General features: G+C 36.1%; 1 protein-coding gene across 2 annotated transcripts; it reads left to right on the forward strand.

Moving 5' to 3' along the window:
- Positions 1-6,982: 6,982 nt before the first annotated feature.
- On the forward strand, positions 6,983-19,351 carry LOC103151661 (putative protein TPRXL). 2 transcript variants are annotated; one of them, XM_007571839.2, is made up of 11 exons: positions 6,983-7,487; positions 9,562-9,624; positions 10,895-10,960; positions 12,206-12,336; positions 13,592-13,646; positions 15,112-15,135; positions 15,585-15,664; positions 15,771-15,861; positions 15,938-16,042; positions 17,126-17,320; positions 18,503-19,351. In XM_007571839.2, exons 1-11 carry the CDS (start codon positions 7,454-7,456, stop codon positions 18,640-18,642), a joined length of 984 nt encoding a protein of 327 aa, XP_007571901.1. In that variant the 5' UTR covers positions 6,983-7,453; the 3' UTR covers positions 18,643-19,351. The 2 variants fall into 2 exon arrangements, with proteins under 2 accessions (XP_007571901.1, XP_007571900.1); XM_007571838.2 differs by having other exon boundaries at positions 6,984-7,487; positions 13,589-13,646.
- Positions 19,352-20,368: the final 1,017 nt, after the last annotated feature.

Here is a 20,368-nt window from a genome sequence, read left to right on the forward strand (position 1 = left end):
CTGTGTATGGTTAAAATAACAAAAGTGTGATTTCAGCGTTTAGAGTGCAAGGAAATATTCTGAAATATTGAAAACATGAAATGGCCTTTTCTGATTCTCCCACCTGAACTCTGTGTATAAACTACTTCAAGATGTTTTGTCAGATTTTGTAAAAAAACATTTTCTATGCTTTATGTCTGACTTTGTGTTTGTTCTCCACTCAACCTGCTAGATTTACGATTTAATGTGATCTCAAAATAACAGCGAGATGAATTTACCTCACAGTGGCTCAGAAACATCAGCAGCTGTAGAGTTTTGACACCAAACCACTCGGATGTGCCTGGTTGCTTCCGGCAGGAAGCTGGAGGTGAAGAAGTGGTGTTGAAACCACAAGTACTAGAGAAACATGCATGAAAGGCGACTAAACACCAAAAACCCAACATTCTGCTGCCTTTAATCTCCTAAAACACTTCAACAGGAGCTCTTGACTTTTTTAAAAATAAATCTGTTAACAGTTGCATGATTTGTTTGGGCCATTTTAATCCTTTTTCCACCCTCTGTAGGCGTTGCCGCCTTTTCACAAAACAGCGGTTTTGAAGATGATGATGATGATGATGGAGAGGAAGGTTGTGGAAGCGGTGAACCAACATCAGAACCAGCAGCTGGAAACGAGTCCAGCTCCCTTCCCTCCTCAGGTAACCTCGTCCTGCTCCGCTGAAGCTCACAGAACCTCCTGCTGTGACTGTTTTGATGCATCAGCTCAGCTCTTCATTAGTCAAATGCACAGTAGTGGAGGGCTGATGATGTGGGCCTGTTTTGTAGCCACAGTGTCCCAAAGAATCCCAAACAAAGCAACAAATAGCTAAAGAATAAAGACTTAAGAGTTATTACTTCAAAAAATGAGCTAATCATGAGGTGTACTTACTTTTTCTACAAACATCCAGTTTCGCTTTACGTTTCACTTGTACTTAAAATCAAATGAGATTAAAGCAGAAAATGTAATTTCCTGTTATCTAAATTCCTCAAATTTCTGATTTTAATGACACTTTCTGCATTGGTTATAAATATTCTCACTGAATGCTGAAAGATGAAATTGCTGCTGTGAAACAGGAAGTAGATTCCTGCTGGTGATGGTTTTCTTCTTCTCCTTTCAGCTGCCAAGCACTCACCACAGAGAGGAGCTGTTGTCACCAAATACAGCATCTGCCTGCTTCCTCTAATTTTAAATGTGTGCATGAAAGCCTGAAAATAATAATTTTCAGAGAGTTGTAGAATATTTCACACTCATTGTTTTAATTTAAGGGTTTTAATTAGATGGTTGTGTATTAAAATAATTCAAATAATATTTCCTCTACCATGCAATGTTGTCAGTTTACCAAGGTTAATTCTGTTGGGGAAATGAACCATAAGAAATGTTCTGGTACACTTTGGGATTCCATTTCGTTTTATTTTTTACAAATAAAGATCTAAAAACTCTGTAAGCATTTGAACTCAGCCTCCTTATTGAAACCCAAAACAATATGTTGCTTTCAGTAGCCACCTAATTCGTAGACTGTGAGTAGTTTAATCTCAGTTACCTAGCAACCCCAGTTGAGTTCCACCAGTTACCTAGCAACCGAAGCTGAGTTCCAGCTGTATTCACTGTACAATGGCTGCTGGAAAAGACAAGTGTTTTGTTGCTGACTTTGCCATCCAGAAACTACTTGCTGCATTCTTGCTGATTGTGCAGGAGGCTCCACTTCTGCTTTTCAAAGATGTATGGATGTATGATTGTGCATCTGTTTGCAGCCATTTTCACGTGCGAGTCTAGATGTTGAGTTTCAGTTGAGCTTATTTGGATTTAAAGTGACAATCATTTTGTGCAAAATATGTAACGAGCATGTTTTGAACCATAGAGCAAACATAACCTTTTCAAGGAAGCATACAAGGTCACCTTGAGGTTAATACTTTGGAAACCAGGAATAGCTTCCTGTTTTCAAGGCTAACATGAGTCTCAAGTGTCTCTTGGTTTCAGGTTCGGCTCAAACAGGTGTGAGGCCTTATAAGCAGAAAAGATCTTCTGGTTTAGAGCGTCATCACCACTAACAGGGTTTCAGTAAAGATTTGGTGGAAAGTGAAGGACAAACTATAAGCAGAAATGCATATTAGCCACAGATCCCTGTTTCGAAACAGGGATCTGTTATCGAAAGTGGAAAGAGGAAGGTGGCATTATGCAGAGAATGCCAGACGCATGGAGCAGACAGAGAAGTGTGCTTCAACATGAACAGAAATGAGGCGTTTTTAGGCGGCACCATTTCACAGCCTGTTCCTTTTCAGTCAAGCTGTTTAAATTGTCGAAGTGTTTTGAGGTGTGGATAATTATTTGATGACTGACTGAATAAACAAGATCCTTCCAGATTTTTTCTTTCTCTGCTACATGAGATCCAACCTGTGGAGCAAAATCACCAACAATGTTCAACATCAGACCTTCTGCTTCCACCTTCAGCGAGCTGTGGTTGTCTGGCAGCAGGAGAAAACGTCTGGAAATCTTCAGAAATACAATTCAGCTACTTAAAACAGAAAGAAAATATTCATAAAACAGAATCTGCTTACAGCAACATGTAAATTCAGCAGCGCTACGCTGGTGAGACGACCTCAAACTTTTACCGCCAAAGAAAGAACCAAAATTGCTTCAGAACCAAAATTAATTTGCTTGAACAGATTTAGCCAATAGTAGCTACACATATAGCTAATAAGTGTACAAGCTAAAGCTAACGCCACCCAACACAGACATATTGTGGAAGTAAGTTGTTGTTTGATGGGAAACGTCTTTCTTCAAGTTTTTCATGTCATCTTGTCAGGTTTGTGCTGCTCTTTGTCTATTTACACTTATTTGTGTTGACTTTGAAACTGTTGTATCTACATGAAGCACATAACCAGTGACAAGAAACTAGATAACCACACAGCTGTGGTTATCTAGTTCCTCTACTTCCGTTTCACTTATTCTCCTCTTTCTCGAAGGCTTGGTCACACTTAAAGTCAGACAGCAGAGCGTTTAAGGAGGAGAGCCAGAAGAGACGATGGGAACGTTAAAGGTTTTCCTGCTGATCTCAGCGCTTGGTGAGTTTTTTCAGGTGTCTGAAAGTCTTTACTTTCTTGGTAGCTTCATGTTTTTGGTACGGGATGGAAAAAGTGGCAGCTGCCGTTACTGTTCCTGTTGTTCCAGTGTTTTATTGTTAGGATTTGAGCTCAGCTGACACAAAATGAGTCAAACTACATTGTGGAGTTAAGGATCAATGAGATATTAGTGACACAAACCAGCCAACAAGGAAAACAGCTTCTGAGTTCCTATTAGGAAAATAGTTAAGATCATTTTTATACGGGTGAAAAAAAGAAATCATTCAGCTCAAGGAAGTCAATTTCACAGATTTTATTTGAATTTGAAGTTGAGGAAGTGATTTTTTTCACAGTGTTGTGAAAAAGTAGCCTCCCTTTGCTCATGGCTGCCGCCCTGGTGTAGGACGGCGGCCATGTTTTGTTGGGTCTGCAGTTGTGCTGTAGAGTTTCCATGTTCAGATTAGAGAGCAGAACAGGATGGTTTTAATTTGCTGCTTTTACATCTTCTGCAGGTGTTGCAGTTGTTTCATCTCAGACAGAAGAGTATGACTATGATCCAGGATATTATGAATTCAACGTCACAGAATCTTTTTGGGACACACCTGACTTCACCATCGTTTTATCTTCAGGTAACTTCTTCTTGATGTGCTAATAAAAATATATACCAAAGAGCATTTACTACAGAATATTTGTTAAAATTTTGCCCTTACATTAAAGTGTTTTACTCTTTATTCTGTTTTTATGCGTTTCATATTCTCATCCCCATAAAAGGAAATCCTGTTCTAATCTGATCTTTATGATGCTTTCACAACTTCCTGCTTTAAAAATGTTGATGCATTAATTCAGTTTTCTGCAATATATTCCAATAAATACTGAAAGATGAAACTCTGTTGCTGTGAAGCAGGAAGTAGTTTCCTCCAGTTTCCAGCTGAATTTTAATTGTTTTCTTCTGCTTTCAGCTGCCAAACATTCACCACAGGGAGGAGCTGTTGTCTCTAAATACAGCCTCTGTCTGCTTCCTGTAATGTTACATTTGTGCCTGAAAGACTGAAAATAATGATAATAAAAAAGAAAAACAAACCATTTGTTCAAGCTTTGCTTGTTAACTACAACCCTGCTGAAAAAGCATTAAATAAAATAAACAAATGGTATTAAAATAAACCAAGTAATGTAATTTCTGCTCCATTATGCAACGATGTAATTAAATGAACTTTAAATAAACAATGTGGTCTAAAACATTCTGGGTCCTTTGACATTATGTGTTTGTTTTTCTTTGTGTGTTTTTGGGGAAATTTTACATTTTTATATCTTTTTAAACACTTTTAAAATTAAAAAAACATTTTTTGGTGCCAGTATCTCCAGTTATAAATGCATGTTTTTTGAAAACGCAAATATTGAACATTTATTTGTCACTAGTTTTTGAATCTGTTCAATATTTCTTACATTTTATGCTATTTGGTTTCTATAATTACTTTTTCCCATTCCCTTGTTTTAGAGTCACTTCAAAATGTCATATTTTATTGGTGACTAAAATATTTTTTGTTATTTTGTGAGACATCAATTTGCATACGTTTAATTTCATTTATGAACCTTTTTTCCCCAACTTTTTCAAAAAGTAACTTTTGAAATCAGGCTGTGAAATATCAGGAGACATTTAATTGTGAAGGACATCAATGTCATAACTTTGTCTAGCCACATTTTGCTGATTGCATTGTTATGATTGCACCGGCGCCATCTTTGTAGCCCAGTCAGTAATGCAGTGCCAACTGTTCATCATGTTGTGCAGCTCAACTTTGAACGAGCTTTAGGACGCCTGGAGAGCCGCTGTTAAAGGTCACATTTAAAGTTTGAGAGAAAGTGAAGACATGAAGGAGAAGTTCAGGGAACAGAAACGTATTAAAGTTTAAAACTTCCTTCCTTTTGCATTTAAAACCTCTTGATGGACGTTTGAGAGGCAGAAATGAATATTCAACATGCACACCAGTCAGTCTGGGCTTTATAACTGGATGACCTTCAGGCCTTGTGCTGCACAAACACTCAACATCTCCACACAGCCGCTTAAGTCCTCTTCGTTTCGGCTGTTTTGCAGTTTTCTAGAGATTTGTTCCAGATTAGAGGTCCGCAGAAAATAACTTCTGTTTGTTTCTGTTCAGCTGCAGAAAGTTATGGCACCTCCATGCATTTATGTTTTCTAAGTTTCTACTAAATTAGTTCATAGTTACCTGGTGACGCTGTGATGTAGAGCAGCGTATCATCTGCATAACGACGATACGTTATGTAGTCTTACCAAGTGTTTTTAATCTGATTTCAGGTGAAAAATTCTTGACACACTTGAAATAAGAGAAAACTAACTGACAAGTAACTTACTGGTAAGATATAGGAACTTATTCTGGTTCTGCTCCTCATCCCCAGAACCAGAACCAAACAGCATTCAGCTTCTATGCACCACAAATCTGCAACAAACTTACAGAAAACTGCAAAACAGCTGAAACACTGAGTTCCTTTGAATCTGGACTAAAAACCCAGCAGTTTAAAGTCCTAATAAATGAAACCAACATTTTGACGACTTTTGGCTAAAAGTAATGCTTCAGTTGTTGATGACTTTATATTTTTGTCTTTTTATAATGTAAAGACGTTTTAACCACCTTGTTGCTGATAGATGCTATACACACAATCTTGATTGATTGATTTAAGCCAATTATTCCTTAAAATCAAAGGAAAAAGTACCAGTTCCAGTGGCAGATTATTGAAAAAATGTTAAAAGTGAATCGAATATGTCAGCAGAACCAGCACTTAATTATAATTAATGACTGAAAACAAGCTCCTAAATCTTGATGAAAACTTACTCGTAAGTTAGTTTTGTCTTGTTTCAAGTGATCTAGAAACTTGACTGAAGTACTTGGTAACTTGGTAAGTATTTTTATTTGCCTTGTTACTTGTTATCTGAGCCACTGTGTAGATATTAAATAGGAGGGGCCCGAAGGTGAAACCTTGTGGTACACCGGATTTAATCCATCCCTCTTCTTCAGGTAAGACGCTGTTTTGCAACACATTCCAATTTATTTTTAAATTAAATTTCTTGTAATTACCTCTGTCATATAAAAATGTTGTTTTTTTTTATGGTTAAACCTTCCAGTGTTTCTATACCTTCACCTCTGCGTACGACGCAGGATGGATCTGGACTTCCAGACTCTTCTGACCAGGCAGCGCGGTTCCACTCATTATCATATTATTTAGTGAACCTGTTCATTTCATGACCTCAAAGAAAGTTTTCTGGGTACTTTTTCCTCATCTCATTAAATTTTCCTGTGACATCAGCAAGACCTTTCAATCCACAAACTGCTCCTCAATTGACTTTTTCTCTATTTCAGACGTGAACAGATGGCACAGATGGTGAAAACCCAAACAGATTGACAGTTTCTGTTTTACTCAGACCAGCCTGGCTGCCTTCCAAATGACTCAAATCCCCGTTTCTCCCCGTTCTGATGCTCAGTTTAACCTTCAGCCTGTCGTCTTTACTACGCCTACTTGCCTAAATCCCAAAATGCATTGAATTTCTTCCATGCCAACAAGTGTTAGAAGAGGTGAAAGTGGTAAGAGCTGAAGTAACCTGTAAACGTTTATCTCTGTGCTGAAGGTTGAACAGGGTTGACACCTGCGCTGGTGAGGTAGAAGCAGCGAGAAAGCAGAGCTACTGTTGCATCCTGTGCGGCTCTGGAGCTCGCTCTGCGGCTGATGACTCAGTTCCTGAAAACTGAGTGATACCAAGAATGATTTACAGAAAGACGCCCAACAAGTGTGGCACGGAGAAGAATATGATTCAGTGATGTTTGTTTTTAGAAATATGGGTGGGAGATAAGGGGGGAAAGGGAAAGGTTAAGATGGAAAGAAAACAGATTTCATGCACACTAAGCATGTTTTTATTAGATTTTCTCTCTTTTCTGCAGATATTTGCTAAATTCTTGGTGGAAAATAATAAAAACGTTGAAAAAAAAAGAATCCACATTTCATCCACGGTTCCACGTCACGACAGAGAAACTTTCTGAAATCAGGCCTCAGAGCCCGCCAGTCAAATTTGAATTCTTCAAACCACAACGCTTAAGACACACAACAGAAAAACACAGCGAGGTAAAACAGGGCGACGGTGAGAAGAGAGGATGGGGGAGGGCGGAAGAAACAGAGAGAAAGGAAGAGAGACGGTTTTAGAGCTTCAGGTCTAAAAGTGGAGGACTTAAAAACGCTGCAGAGGAAGGAGCTTAAAAGAAAAAGGAACAAAATAACTTGAATAAAAGGGAAACTGCTGCTGCTTCGCTGATGATCACAGCTTCTTGTTGTAAAAAGAAAAAACAATCAAGTGTTGGAGACGGTTTGAATCAAGATGATGAAGCTGCTGTTTCAGCTCTGCTTCCTGGGTGAGTTCACTTCAACTGCTAACACACTTTTCCTCCCAGGTCCTTTTTCTAACTCAAATCTTTAATAATAAAAACACAGAGATGCTCACTGAGGCGACTGATTAAAAACTTTCACTTCTTCAGTTCGGTTTAGTCAAATGCTACAAGAAGGTTTGTTCAAAATGAGCAGCTGGACATAAATTAGCCATCATAGTCATTTATTTACTCATCTGGAAAACCTTAATTTAGTCATAAATCTGCATTTGCATTATTTCCACAGACTATGAAGCACATTTAATTGATGCTTTCCATGCAGGAAGTAAAGCAGAGCCAGCACACGCCGCAGTGAGCTTTTAGGTTTCCGCCAAAATCAACTGTTATTATTTTCAAATGCAAAGTGATGTTGGTGCAAAAGTGCAATATTTGCATATTTTCTGTTTAGGAATTAATACGATGTTCACATTTATGAGGGGGTGTGTCCAAGTTTACTGAAAGTTAATTTTAATCAGAGCTAAAATAAGAAAGAACATTTCAGCATTATTGTGGTCCTGCTGATTAGGCTGCAGCATTAAATGAGATTTAATGTTTATAATGAAAAGATGCAGAAATTAAATCAATGTTTAGATTTAGGAAGTTAAGAGCATGCTCTTTGATTTGACTGGACTTCTTCCACATGAATCAACTAACTAAAAATCTGACTCCATTTATAATTCAGGAAAAATAATCAAAATGAAATTACCTTTATGTAAATAAAAACACAGCTCCAGTATTACACTGCAAAAACACAAAATCCCACCAAGTATATTTAGTCTAATTTTAGTTTAAATATCTTATTACACTTGAAATAACTTCTGAGGAACGTTTCAGAAAGATATATGAGCTTATTTAAATCAATAATCGCTTAATATTGATGAAGAAGTTTTAGTTCCACTGGTAGATTATTTCACTGGTAACAAAACATTTTCCCCATTTTATAAGTGAAATAATCTGCCAATAAATCTAACTTTTTCATGAATATTAAGGAACTATTTACATTAAATAACCTCATATGTCTTACTGAAAGGTCATTTTTAAGTTAGTTTTGTCTTATTTCAAGTATAATAACATTTTTGCACTAAAATTAGACCAAAATACTTGGTGAGATTTAATGGTTTTTCAGTGAACACGTTAAACTGTGTTGCCTTTCAGGAAGTAAAACATGTTTATTATTAAATTAAGGTTAGAAAATGATCAAGAAGCTGTAACAGTGAGTTTAGTGACAAAATAATCACTTAGATCCTTCAGGATGAAAACTTATTAGACATATGTGACGGTTTTTAAAAGCTCATAAAACTATGGCTGAAAGCTTTCAGCTAGTGCAGCTAACCAGTTGCATCTGTCTCGTGTTTGTGAGACTACAAACTCTGGAAAAAATATTAAACTACAAAAATGTTGGATCTTTAACTATGAAGCAGATGATCTGTAGAATATAACCACATTTATTTGAACATCACTCTGTAAATATTTAATAAAACATCTAAAATATCTTTAAAAGAAAGCAAAACTAAATGCTAGCTTGTAGTTTAGCAGCTTTATGCTAAGATAAGTGAATGCTAACATGTTTGGTAAACTATGTGAGAGGAGAAAGGCGTTAAAACATTAAAGCAACAGTTTTTAGTTCTGAAAGTTTAAACAAAAAGTGGACAAATCACCACTAACCTCACACCTTAGTGTGACTGCAGCTGCAGTTTCTGGTTTTACTTTGACTTAAAAGTATTCATGCTAAATGTTAGCAACTGTGCAGGAGGTTTTGGTCTAATCACCAGTCAGATCTTTATGTTTGCAGCAGATAGAGCAGAATAAAGATGTGATCAGAGAACCTGAATGTTTTGTTGTCTTCCTCAGATTTTTAACACCTCTTTGCTCTCATGTTGCACCAGCTGTAGTTTGTTTTTTCACACATCTAAAAGCAGCTGCAGCTGTAAGAAGACTCAGTCGCTGTTATCAGTAAACTGCATCCTCCACACATTATGTTACTTTATGATTTAAAGGACAAGCTGTTAAATTTGATGGTAAGATGTTGCTTTATGTAATATTTATCTTTACTGTTTTGCAGCTCTAGCAACTTCTGCTGTTTCAGAAGAAATACCTCCGACGACGATACCTCCTGCAACTCCAGGTAACATGATTTATAGTGGAAAATATTATCATCCACATCCTGTAAGCTCTATAATAAATGATAGAAGTAAAAACTACATTACATTTGTTTGGTGACTTTTTTTTTTTTCTTAAAACACAAATTCCTAAAGATGTGATTTGTTTACGGCACAGAGTGCATTTTCCTGAGAAATTCAGTGTAAAATTATGCTAATTTATTAAAAGGCTTTTTAAAAAGCAACATAAGTGTTATGAATAAGTGTGAAGGACGCTTCACAAACGCGGCTGATTGAGATTTTAAACGAATTAGCAAAGTCTATTTTTGTTTCTATCTTGGTCACAGACGTCGCCCCCTGCTGGTCAAAACTCAAACCACTTCTGAATTCATTTTTCAAATTTAAAGGTGTTTTTTTAGCACACGGTGAGAAAGCTACAGTCAGAAATTGCTCTCTAGTAAAAGTAGCACAAACTCCAACACATAAAAGTAAAATTATTTGGTAAAAGGTACTCAAGTACGGAGCAACTGATCAATCATTTAATATTTTTAAATTACATCATCAGACCAGAACATAAACTTAAGTGGAAACTTTGGCATTTATGTATCACAATGATGATAAATCATATAAGTAACAAAAATAACAAAATCACACTAAAGAACATTTTTCCAAATCAGTTTCTTTCAATGAAAAACTGATCAAACTGTAACAAACTCCAGGTGTGTGTCTGTCTGATGAGGTTTTGGTTAAAACATGTTTGTTCTTCATTCAGTGGGAAGAAAATCCAGAAATTTGACTCAAGAGCAGAAATACTTTACAATAAATTTACTCAGTAAAAATAAAATGTTCAGAGTAGTAAAAATACACCTAAAGCTAGTAAATGTAACAGTAAAGTATTACCCAAGTACATCGTTAAACTGTTTCCATAGAAACGCAATCATTGTTACAAGCATACATTTTTTACTGTATTCTGCAGCGTTTGATGAATTTCAGATAAAGTATGTATTTTGTATTTCAGGTTGTTCTAACATTTAGCTCGTCTAGCTAAACTCTTACATCCTGGTACTTACAGACTTCTCTGCCCCAAGGATGTCCTGTTCAACAGCAGAAGCCTGAAATTTCTAATCTAAAATAATTTTAACAGTGTTAATCCAAAATGCACAATTCTGTTTTTATTTTTATTTTTTTTACTCTCGCCACTTCTGCACAAGTGAACCATCAATGATCTGCCTCCTTAATTTAGAATTTTCTAATTTTATTTATTTATATTTATTTTATTTCCTGTTTCTTATTTAGCTCCAGAAACTTCCACTCCCTCACAACTAAATGACACGAAAACGGCCGTGGATGTAAATAAAAATGGTAAAAATACTCTTCATTAAGTCACATTCTTCTTCTTCTCCTGCTTCCTCTTGCCTTTTCTTCTTCTTCTACGCTTTTTGACGGTTGGGAAACAATGAAATTGGTGCTTTACCGCCACCAAGTGGTGTGGAGTTTGTAGCAGAGTGTCACTCCAGAATTAAATTTTATTAAATACCTGCGTTAATTTAAGATAATAAAATACTATCTGAGAAATTTTACTTTAAAATTATTTTTAAATAAATCAACTGAATCTAATTTGATTTTGATTCTGTTTCATTTTTAAATCAGCTATTGTCTTTTTTCCTCATTATTTTGACAGAATAGCATAACATGCTACACTTTGCAACGTTTTCCTAAAATAAAGAGCTCAATTTATCCCAAATCTAAGAGAAATTATTCTCTCTTCTCTCCTCATTTATCCAGTCTTTTGAGTTTTATTAATCCAACTGAGAAACAAGAAAGAAATGCTACATTTTGTTGATTACCATCATCAAATCATCAAATATTTTGATCAATGTTGCATTTATTTTGATCTCTTCCTAACTGTGTCTTCATCTTCATGACTTCCACTGCTGCTCTGTGACAATTAGTTTTAAAAATGTTATAGGACTGAGTTTTAGATGATCTCTGTGTAGCTAATTCATTTTAAATGATTTATTAAAGTGCAGATGCTTGCCATAAATGTAATATACTGATAAAAATGGTGTTATGGTTATTTTACCTCCAATAAATGGCTTACAATTGACTAAATATTAGTGAAAAAGTACAAATTTTTTCACACTAAATGCAGAATACAAAGTATTTACTTAGTTAACCAATACTAAGATGCTTTTCATTATTTATGTTTATATCATAATGACATTTAAGTGTTTTTCTGGTTTTTCTTTTCAAGCATTTTGTTAAAATCCAGGAAAGAATTTGGATAAAGTTTATAGATGCCTACTAAATAATCTAGTAACATATTATCATAATAGAAAAATACATTTCATTTGTGTATTTCTTCCTGAATAAAGTTTAAAAATATTATAATTTTCAATGAAAGATCAAATAAATTTCAATAAAGAATCTGAACTAAAGTATTTATGTTATTGACTTCAAGTGCAGGAATGTTAAGTTTCCTTCCATCAACTCTGGATTATTTTAAAGATTTAGCCTGTTTTCTATCTATCGTTCTCTCTGCAACGTTTTGAAGTTTTAATTTGAAGATCTGAGATTCTTCTTTGATATTTGTCTCCTTTATTTTAGCCACAGATAATTTTAACGCTTCGACACCTAAGATGGACGTTAACAGAACCACAGAGGAGACGAAGAACGCATCAATGCCAACTCCATCACCCACAATGCATCAGAGCCCAACCTCACCTTCAGTAACCACGGTAACAATCCTCAGTAACCTGAATATTTTTATATTCACTGGATGAAGTGAAAACATTAATTAATCAGCAGAAATCCTGTGGATTATTTGAGCTAAGTCTTCTGTTAATCTGCGTATTCTAATAGTTCAAACACCAAATATACATTAATATGATTTAATATTAACAGTAGAAACCGTGTTGGTGCTGCAGTAGACATCTACACTGCAAAAACTCAATATCTTACCAAGGATTTTTGGTCTAGTTTCTACTGCAGATAGCTTTGTACATTTAAAGACAAAAATACTGGCAGATTATTTCACTTATGGTGAGACAGACATTTTTCTCATATTATAAGTGAAATTATCTGAGAGGAACTAGAGCAGAACCAAATACTGACTATACTTTTTCTAAAAACATAAAAACAAAACATGTTTTCTAGAAATCTCTGATGGTTTGGATCATTTCAACTGGAAACTTTCTCCAGTTTGATGCACAAATCTGTTTAATTGACCTTAAAATTACACATAGACATGAATTCACATGATTTATTTTCCTCTTTGGTTGCTTTGTTTTTACTAAAAGTGCAGAATTGCACATCTTTGTTAGAAATTCCACATCTTGTGCTTCATTGAGGGACAACTTTCTTCAGTCAGAGGCTTCCTCAAAGTTGCTGGAAAACAGACTGCTGCAGGAGCCGCATCTACATCTCTATGACAAAAATATTCTTTTTAGGATTAATAAAGAACTTCAGGATTAAAAATGAATCCAATCTGTAATGTTTTACACAGTTTTGCAGATTTTCTTTTACTTTCTGGAGGTAAAAAAGCTCCAGCTCTGACCTTCATCTAAGCCATTATTCCTGCAGTGAGCTAAACATCATTTGCAACAAAACAGCGCATCATCAATGAACAAAGTTTTGTCATTATTAACCTCATATCTTCACATCTCTGCACCTGAAATGCAGATGTGGTCGTTTGGATGCTGCTTGTTGTGTAAAGTTATGTAAAATGCTCTTTAAAAAGGGTTTTACGTGTGAGCTTAATCGACCTGCTCCACCGCTGCCGTTCTAGAAAAACAGCAGACAGGAAGTGAGTTTTGGGTTGTAGTGCAAAGCCCACCATGAACAAGAAAAGCTTCAGAGACACGAAACCAGTTCTCAGAAATCCAGGAGAGGAAACAAACATTTCAAACCATCAAATGCAAGAAGGTTGAAATAAAAAAAGAGAATGTCAGATGGAGTTAACTAATGGAGTTTTTATTTCCTCTTTTGCAGCAGAAAGTAGAAACCGGCGAAGGGTCAACCTCTGCAGCGACTACGGCGTCCGCAGCAGGTAGCTCAGCCGCTTCATGCAGGCTGCAGGTTCTCGCTCTGCCTCGTTTTGTCTTCCTGTATCAAACCACAGCGACTCACACGTCTGACTTCTCTCTAACTGCTCACCAGAACCCACAGGCACACATTCAGATATGCCAAGTTTAATCCAGCTAACCAGAACGAACACTGACGGTCACAGGATGAACAAAAATAACACACTTTTACCACTTAGCTGCCATTTTCAGGAGCGAGATTTATGATAACCGGCTGCAGTTTGTTACTAAATAAAGGAGAGGGACGTCTATGTTTAGTTTAACTGCGTGAATATCCACAGAAACTCATTTTCAATGTAAGAAACATTTATTTACCGTTTTCCTGTAACGCTTTTCTGCCTTTTGGTAACATAGGCAGGTAGGACACAGGCAGCTAGACTGATGGTTAGCATTGACTTAAAGGAAATCAGTGTTTCAGCTGTTTTGCAGTTTTCTGGAAGTTTGTTCCAGATTTGTGGTGCATAGAAGCTGAATGATGCTTCTCCATGTTCGGTTCTGGTTCTGGATGCAGCACCAGAACCTGAGGGGTCTGGAAGGTTGCTATGGCGACAACAGCAGCTCTTTAAAGTATTGTGGTGCTGAGCCGCTCAGTGATTTATGAACTAACAGTATTTTAAAGTCTGTTCTCTGAGCTGCAGGGAGCCGGTGGAAGGACTGTAGAACTGGGTGATGCTCTCTAACTTCCTGGTTTTAGTCAGAACTCCAGCAGCAGCGTCTGGATCTGATTGATATTTTGACACACAGATCAATAAATCAATCATGTTTATTGTATAGCACATTTGAGCTACAAGGCAGTTCACAGTTCATAAAAACACAAAAATATAAAGTCATAGAACACACATCCAATAATTGCAGCTTTTGTCAAGAGCCGTCGATACACATCAAAATGTTGATTAATGTTTCATTTATAATGTTTCAGAAGCAGCTCTAATCAGGTGGGATTTAATCTTGCTATGGATGAGTTTCTCTAGATCTTAATCCTGGAGATGTTCTTCAGGTGACAGAAGTCCGACTTTGTAACTGTCTTTAAGTGGCTCTGAAGGTTCAGGTCAGAGTCCACCACTACCTTTTCCACCAAGGCCTGCTGCTCGGCAGTTCTCAGCTGAGCAGCAGCAACCAGCTGACGCTGAGCTACAGAGCTGGTAAAACGCTGCTAAAGGTTTTTACCAGCCGTGTTGTGATTATCTCCTGAAGGCGGCGTTTCAGAAAGAGCAGGAGCTTTTAAAGGAGTTAAATTACGAAGCCAAAACTCCATCTGAAGGCAGCGTAGTTCAGATGGTTCCACACACAATCCCCTTTAAGAACAATGTTATCCAGCGTTTGTTTTGAGAATGGCCGCCTGCGCTTTTAACCAGGGGAATAAATTAAGGAAACCAACATTAACTCAGATTTCTCCTGAGTGAAAAACTAAATCTGATGTGTTTCTTCCAGTGGCTGCAGGCGGTTCATCTTGGGGTAAGTTCACTTTTTTACTCCACTTTCCACTTCACTCTTATTCTTTCTAAACTCAGTATTTTTTCTTTTCCATTGTAGTCCAGTCATTCACTATGAGGTGAATTTTCACCCCGATTCCTGCTGGATGTTTCATCATGTCTCAGTTATTAAAAACAGACCAAAGTTATACTAAAACAGATGCAAGTCATTCATGCTATTAATACTTTCCTTACTGAATGCAGATGTTTTGTTTTCTAGATTTGGGTTCAGGAAATTACAGCTAACATGTTGCTAATTTTCCAGCGCCCTCTGGTGGTCACTAGGCAAAATGAACTCAGGATAATGTGAATACTTCTAATCACCCTACTAAGATATTCATTATTTCTTCTGTGTTTTAATCAGAAGAAATTCATTTTTTAACCTAAAATGAGGACAATCAGAAGGTAATCTTGTCATTTTGTTCTCGGCAGCTTACATCCTGCTGGTGTTGATCATCATCGTCATCATCGTTCTGTGTGTCATCCTCTACATGCTCCGCAGGGCATCCAGGGTGAGAAACAACAAATAAATCCATATTTCCTTAAAGAAAAACAATCACACTATGATATGATATTTAAAACTGTGTTTTAATTTCTATTCACCTGTTTGTTTTTCAGACATACTCGTTTGACCTCCAGCGCCCTCCGGCCTCCAGCAGTGCGTACGAACCAACTGGCACCTTCGGTCAGGTCTACCTGGACGACCTCGGTAACTAACTAACTCCATCTAAATGTCCTAAAACGTCTGACAATCTGAGTAAGAACGTTTTTGTTTTGTTTCTCAGACCAACCGGCTAACAAAGATGTGATCTCTGATGATCTCTCCACCACACCAGTACCCAACGGCACCGGCCCAAAACCAGAGGAGAACACAGATGGGGAAGAGAACGGTACCAATGCTTGGTTGTTGTGTTTGGAAATCTAAATATTTAAACAGCAGGAATTTTAGCAAATACCTGCATGTTTAAAGGAGTCGATTATTCAAAATGTACATTTTTCACATTTCTATATTTCCATCTGGGTTTCTACTGCTTCTAAAAACACCTCAAACGTTTAAAAACAACCACCCAGATGGTTTTTGTTGTTTGGAAAATTAACTGTTTCAAAATCCTCGAAATTGTTCAGTCACACTGCGCCCCAAGCTGGGCTCCAGCATATTTGGTCAGCTGGTTTTACTGCTGTGCAATGGCTGCTGGAAAAGACAAATGCTTGGTCTTGCTGCTTTCTTGTTGGTTGCGCATGATTCTCCACTTCTGCTTTTCAAAGCTATATGGTTCTATAATCCCGCATCTATTTGCAGACATTTTGATTTGTGAGTGTAAACGTTGAGTTGGGCACGTGACCAACAGCAGCTTATTTGGATTTAAGGCGACATGAGGCTCTAAAGCAGCTCATTCTGAAAGAAAATCTAACTAGACAGAACTAAGCAGACTAAAAGCTCATTATCCAAGAATTATTTTGTGCAACAAATGTAATAAAAATGTTTTGTATCACCAATAGATCAATCCTAACTTCTTCAAGGATGCATAATTAGATTTTATCTGCTCAGTTCTGCCTATTTTAGCTCCTTTCAGAAACAGAATAAGCTGAAAATGGCTGCAAACTGATGCACATCTGCACAGCCGTACATCTCTGACCCTGATGAAGAACAAATGGATGGCAAGTTGACAACAAATCACTTGTCCTTTCCAGCAGCCATTGTACAGCGCATACGCTGGTAAAACCAGCTGACCAAACTTGTTGGAGTTCCACTTGCGTTGCTAGGTAACGCGCTGGGTTTGGCTGGGGTTGCTAGGTAACGGTGCAGAGTGACCTAATAATCAGGAGGTTTTTGAAACGGCTTGTTTTCCAGACACCAGAAAACTATTAATATGAAAAGTGAATTTTCCCCTTTGAGGCAACATTTGATGATCCAGACCCAGTTTTGGTGAATTCAGACATTTACTCCTTTTTAACTCCGTCCCTTCCTGCAGCTCTTCAGGATCCTCCAGAAGCAAACGACCCGCAGCGATCTTCGTCCCCCTCCTCTTCCTCCTCCAGCAGCAGCTCGTTATCAGGAGGCGACCAGGCAGAGAAGAAATCCAACCAGATGAGCAGCAACAACTTGTTCTTCGATGCAGTCGAGGAGACGCAGCCGCAGCAACAGAACGGAAACAACAACAATCCATGTGAGCTCATTTAAATACCACACAATCAACAGGTGCTATAAAACATATTTCAGTGGAAAAAATCTTTTTCTAATAACCGAATCCCAGTTCACATGTTGAATGGAACTTTAAAGTCTAGTTTAACATAAATTCAACATGTTGTTATAAATTAGGGTTAAATAATAATATTTATCCATCATATTTAAACATTAAAATAACAAATTTAATATGTAGTTTTAAATATTAATGAGTTTGATATAATTTTCTCTCCAAGCAAAAGGAAAATGTGACATAAATCAAAAATCTTTCCGTTTGTTTAAATTGTTTTATTGAAGTATCTGTATAAAACTGGAGAGAGAAAAAAACTACAGCTGAGTCCAAAATGATTCATATCCCTGCTTATATTTTCATTTTCCTTCTGACTGAAGGTCATGTTAACATTTTGCAGGATTCGTCCAGTTTTGACTTAAATCTGACTGAGAATCTGCAGGTGAGATAAAGATGGCAAACAATAAACGATAAACTGTCACAATATCAGCTGAATTCCTGTAATAATAGAAGATTTTCCATTGAATATTGAGAACTAAAAAAAATGTAATAAAATGTAAATAAATCAGATTCTGTACATTGTTTTATTATTTTCTAAAAGAGGCATCTCCCAAAATGTTTAGTTTATTGAAAACAGTTTCAAATTAAAACTTTTCAAATAGCAGCTTATTGATTTTTTTTTTGTCAATTTATAATTGAAGCATAATTATTGACATGATACTTTATGTGTGTGAATATTTTCTAGTATTTTTGGCTCCATTGGTGTTTTATGGACTCAGATAGTTTGTTTCATGAGAAAGTAACACGTTGCTCTATCCTGAGCGGGTTTCTGTTGATGAAACTTCGGCCAGCAGGGGGCGATCTCCCACACGCTGAAAAAACCCCAAACAATCATTTCTTTGCATCTCAGCCGCCCATGTGAGACATTTGGAAAAATCTCGATAAACAGAACTGCAGGTTTCCTAAAACTCATTTTTTCTGGACTTTAGTTGCTTTTTTTTTTTTTTTATAGAATCTTGAGCTTTTACTCTGAAAAATGTGTTTTTATGTCTGACTTATAAAAATTGTAAAAATAAATTTTTGCTCGTTTTTTCTGGAAGATTTATGAGTTTAAATAATTTAGTTTATAAACATATCTATCTCTCCTTTTCTTAGCGGTTTGCTCCAGCAACCCATTTGTGGAAATAAACCTGGATGATCCGGCCTGGTCCGATCAGCTCCTATCTCCTCCGCCGACCTCCTCGGTCCTCCCCTTCTCTTCTTTCTCCTTCTCCTCTTCCTCCTCTTCTTCATAGCACCCAAACATTCACACAGAAGCAGAGACTGAATGTCCTCCCCACCAGAATCAGCAGAAGGTCTTTAAAGATTTCTCTCTTTTTTTCGTCAAAATGCCTCCCTGCTTACTTGAAACGTCAACAAGCTAAACACGAAGCTAACCCAAAGTTAGCCTGAACTATTTTGATGATGAAATGCTATTTTTTTTTCTCAAGTGGTTTTATTAATTTTTTTATAATCTATAAAAAAAAATCCAGAAAAACTGCAACTTGCAACATTTGATGCTGTCAAATCAAACTGTTTTAGTTTAGCGTTTATAAGTTATGAGTTTTATAGCTTTCTGTTTACACATTATCGGTTCTCAAACTAAATAAACTGTAAAGACTAGAAGCTAATGTCTCCTAATTACCCTCAATGTGTACAATTTTGTAAAAACTTCTTATAAAATCTTTATTTTGTGCCTCACATGATAACAGAAACTCAACAGCTTTGAATTTCTAATTCTGAAGAATTGTTTTTGGTTTAACTATTATGAATTATTTCCTTACTGTACAGAAGTAAACATATGCAGGAACTGCTTTAATTAATGCTCTGATCCAAACTGATAAGCAGCTGTGGAACGTTTTTATTTACTAGCATGACCTGAACTTTAACCTGTATGAATCAAACTTCCTGTCAGTGAAGCACATTTTGTGTTGGTTTTAAAATAAAAACATTTTGTGTTGGTTTTTAAAATAAAAACATTTTGTGTTGGTTTTAAAATAAAAACATTTTGTGTTGGTTTTAAAATAAAAACATTTTGTGTTGGTTTTAAAATAAAAACATTTTGTGTTGGTTTTAAACTTAAACTGTTTTGTCATTTTCTGCATTAATTTAAATCCTCCATTACATCACGTTATGAAAAGTCTGTTGAAAAGTGAAAAACAAACAAAATAAACAGTTTTGGTTTAACTTTGGCTAACAATAATTTAAAAAAAATAAATAAATACAACTTATATATAGCAAATCCATATTTTTTTTGTTTATACATGTAATATTTGCATTTAATTTCCACAAATAATGACAACAAAATTAAGTAATAGTAATGTACTTTAAGATTAGATGTTTTTTGTCATTAGGTTGGAATATTTCTGCTTTTTTGTTTTTTACATAATTCATCTCCTTTTTGTTTTATCTTTATTTTTATTTTGAAACCTAAAACTAGAAACAAAATGTTGATTATTTAAAAATTGTTGTTGATATTTAGCTAGCATGATAATTGTCTTTTCAACAATTCATGCAACATCAAAAACTCCATCAGGTTATTTTATTTTTTGTGCTCCAAGATTGCAGACAGGAATTTTACTGATGTCCCACTTAACATCTTTCAGATGTCTTAATAGATTTTTGATTAGTCTTTTTCACATTTTGTATCAAATGAGGCTAAAGCTAATGTTTAGATCAGGAACTTTCTGCTTTCATTGTAATTATTTATTTAGAAGTTTACATGTTTTTTGACTAAAGTCCGAGAGGTTAGAGTCCTTGTCAAACGGCGTTTTGACTAAAGTCCTAGAGGTTAGAGTCCTTGTCAAACGGCGTTTTGACTAAAGTCCTAGAGGTTAGAGTCCTTGTCAAACGGCGTTTTGACTAAAGTCCTAAAGGTTAGAGTCCTTGTCAAACGGCGTTTTGACTAAAGTCCTAAAGGTTAGAGTCCTTGTCAAATGGCGTTTTGACTAAAGTCCCAAAGGTTAGAGTCCTTGTCAAATG

The sequence above is a fragment of the Poecilia formosa genome, unplaced genomic scaffold (genome assembly GCF_000485575.1).
Source record: "Poecilia formosa unplaced genomic scaffold, Poecilia_formosa-5.1.2 Scaffold288, whole genome shotgun sequence".
NCBI lineage: Eukaryota > Metazoa > Chordata > Actinopteri > Cyprinodontiformes > Poeciliidae > Poecilia > Poecilia formosa.

What these genes read in the sequence shown, in the direction of transcription:
- LOC103151661 (XM_007571838.2), top strand. Translation starts at nt 7,454, where the DNA reads ATGATGAAGCTGCTGTTTCAGCTCTGCTTCCTGG. An exon ending in TGCAGGCGGTTCATCTTGGG is followed by an intron (nt 15,136 to 15,584) that starts GTAAGTTCACTT and finishes TGTTCTCGGCAG; the next exon opens with CTTACATCCTGCTGGTGTTG. An exon ending in CACAGATGGGGAAGAGAACG is followed by an intron (nt 16,043 to 17,125) that starts GTACCAATGCTT and finishes CCCTTCCTGCAG; the next exon opens with CTCTTCAGGATCCTCCAGAA.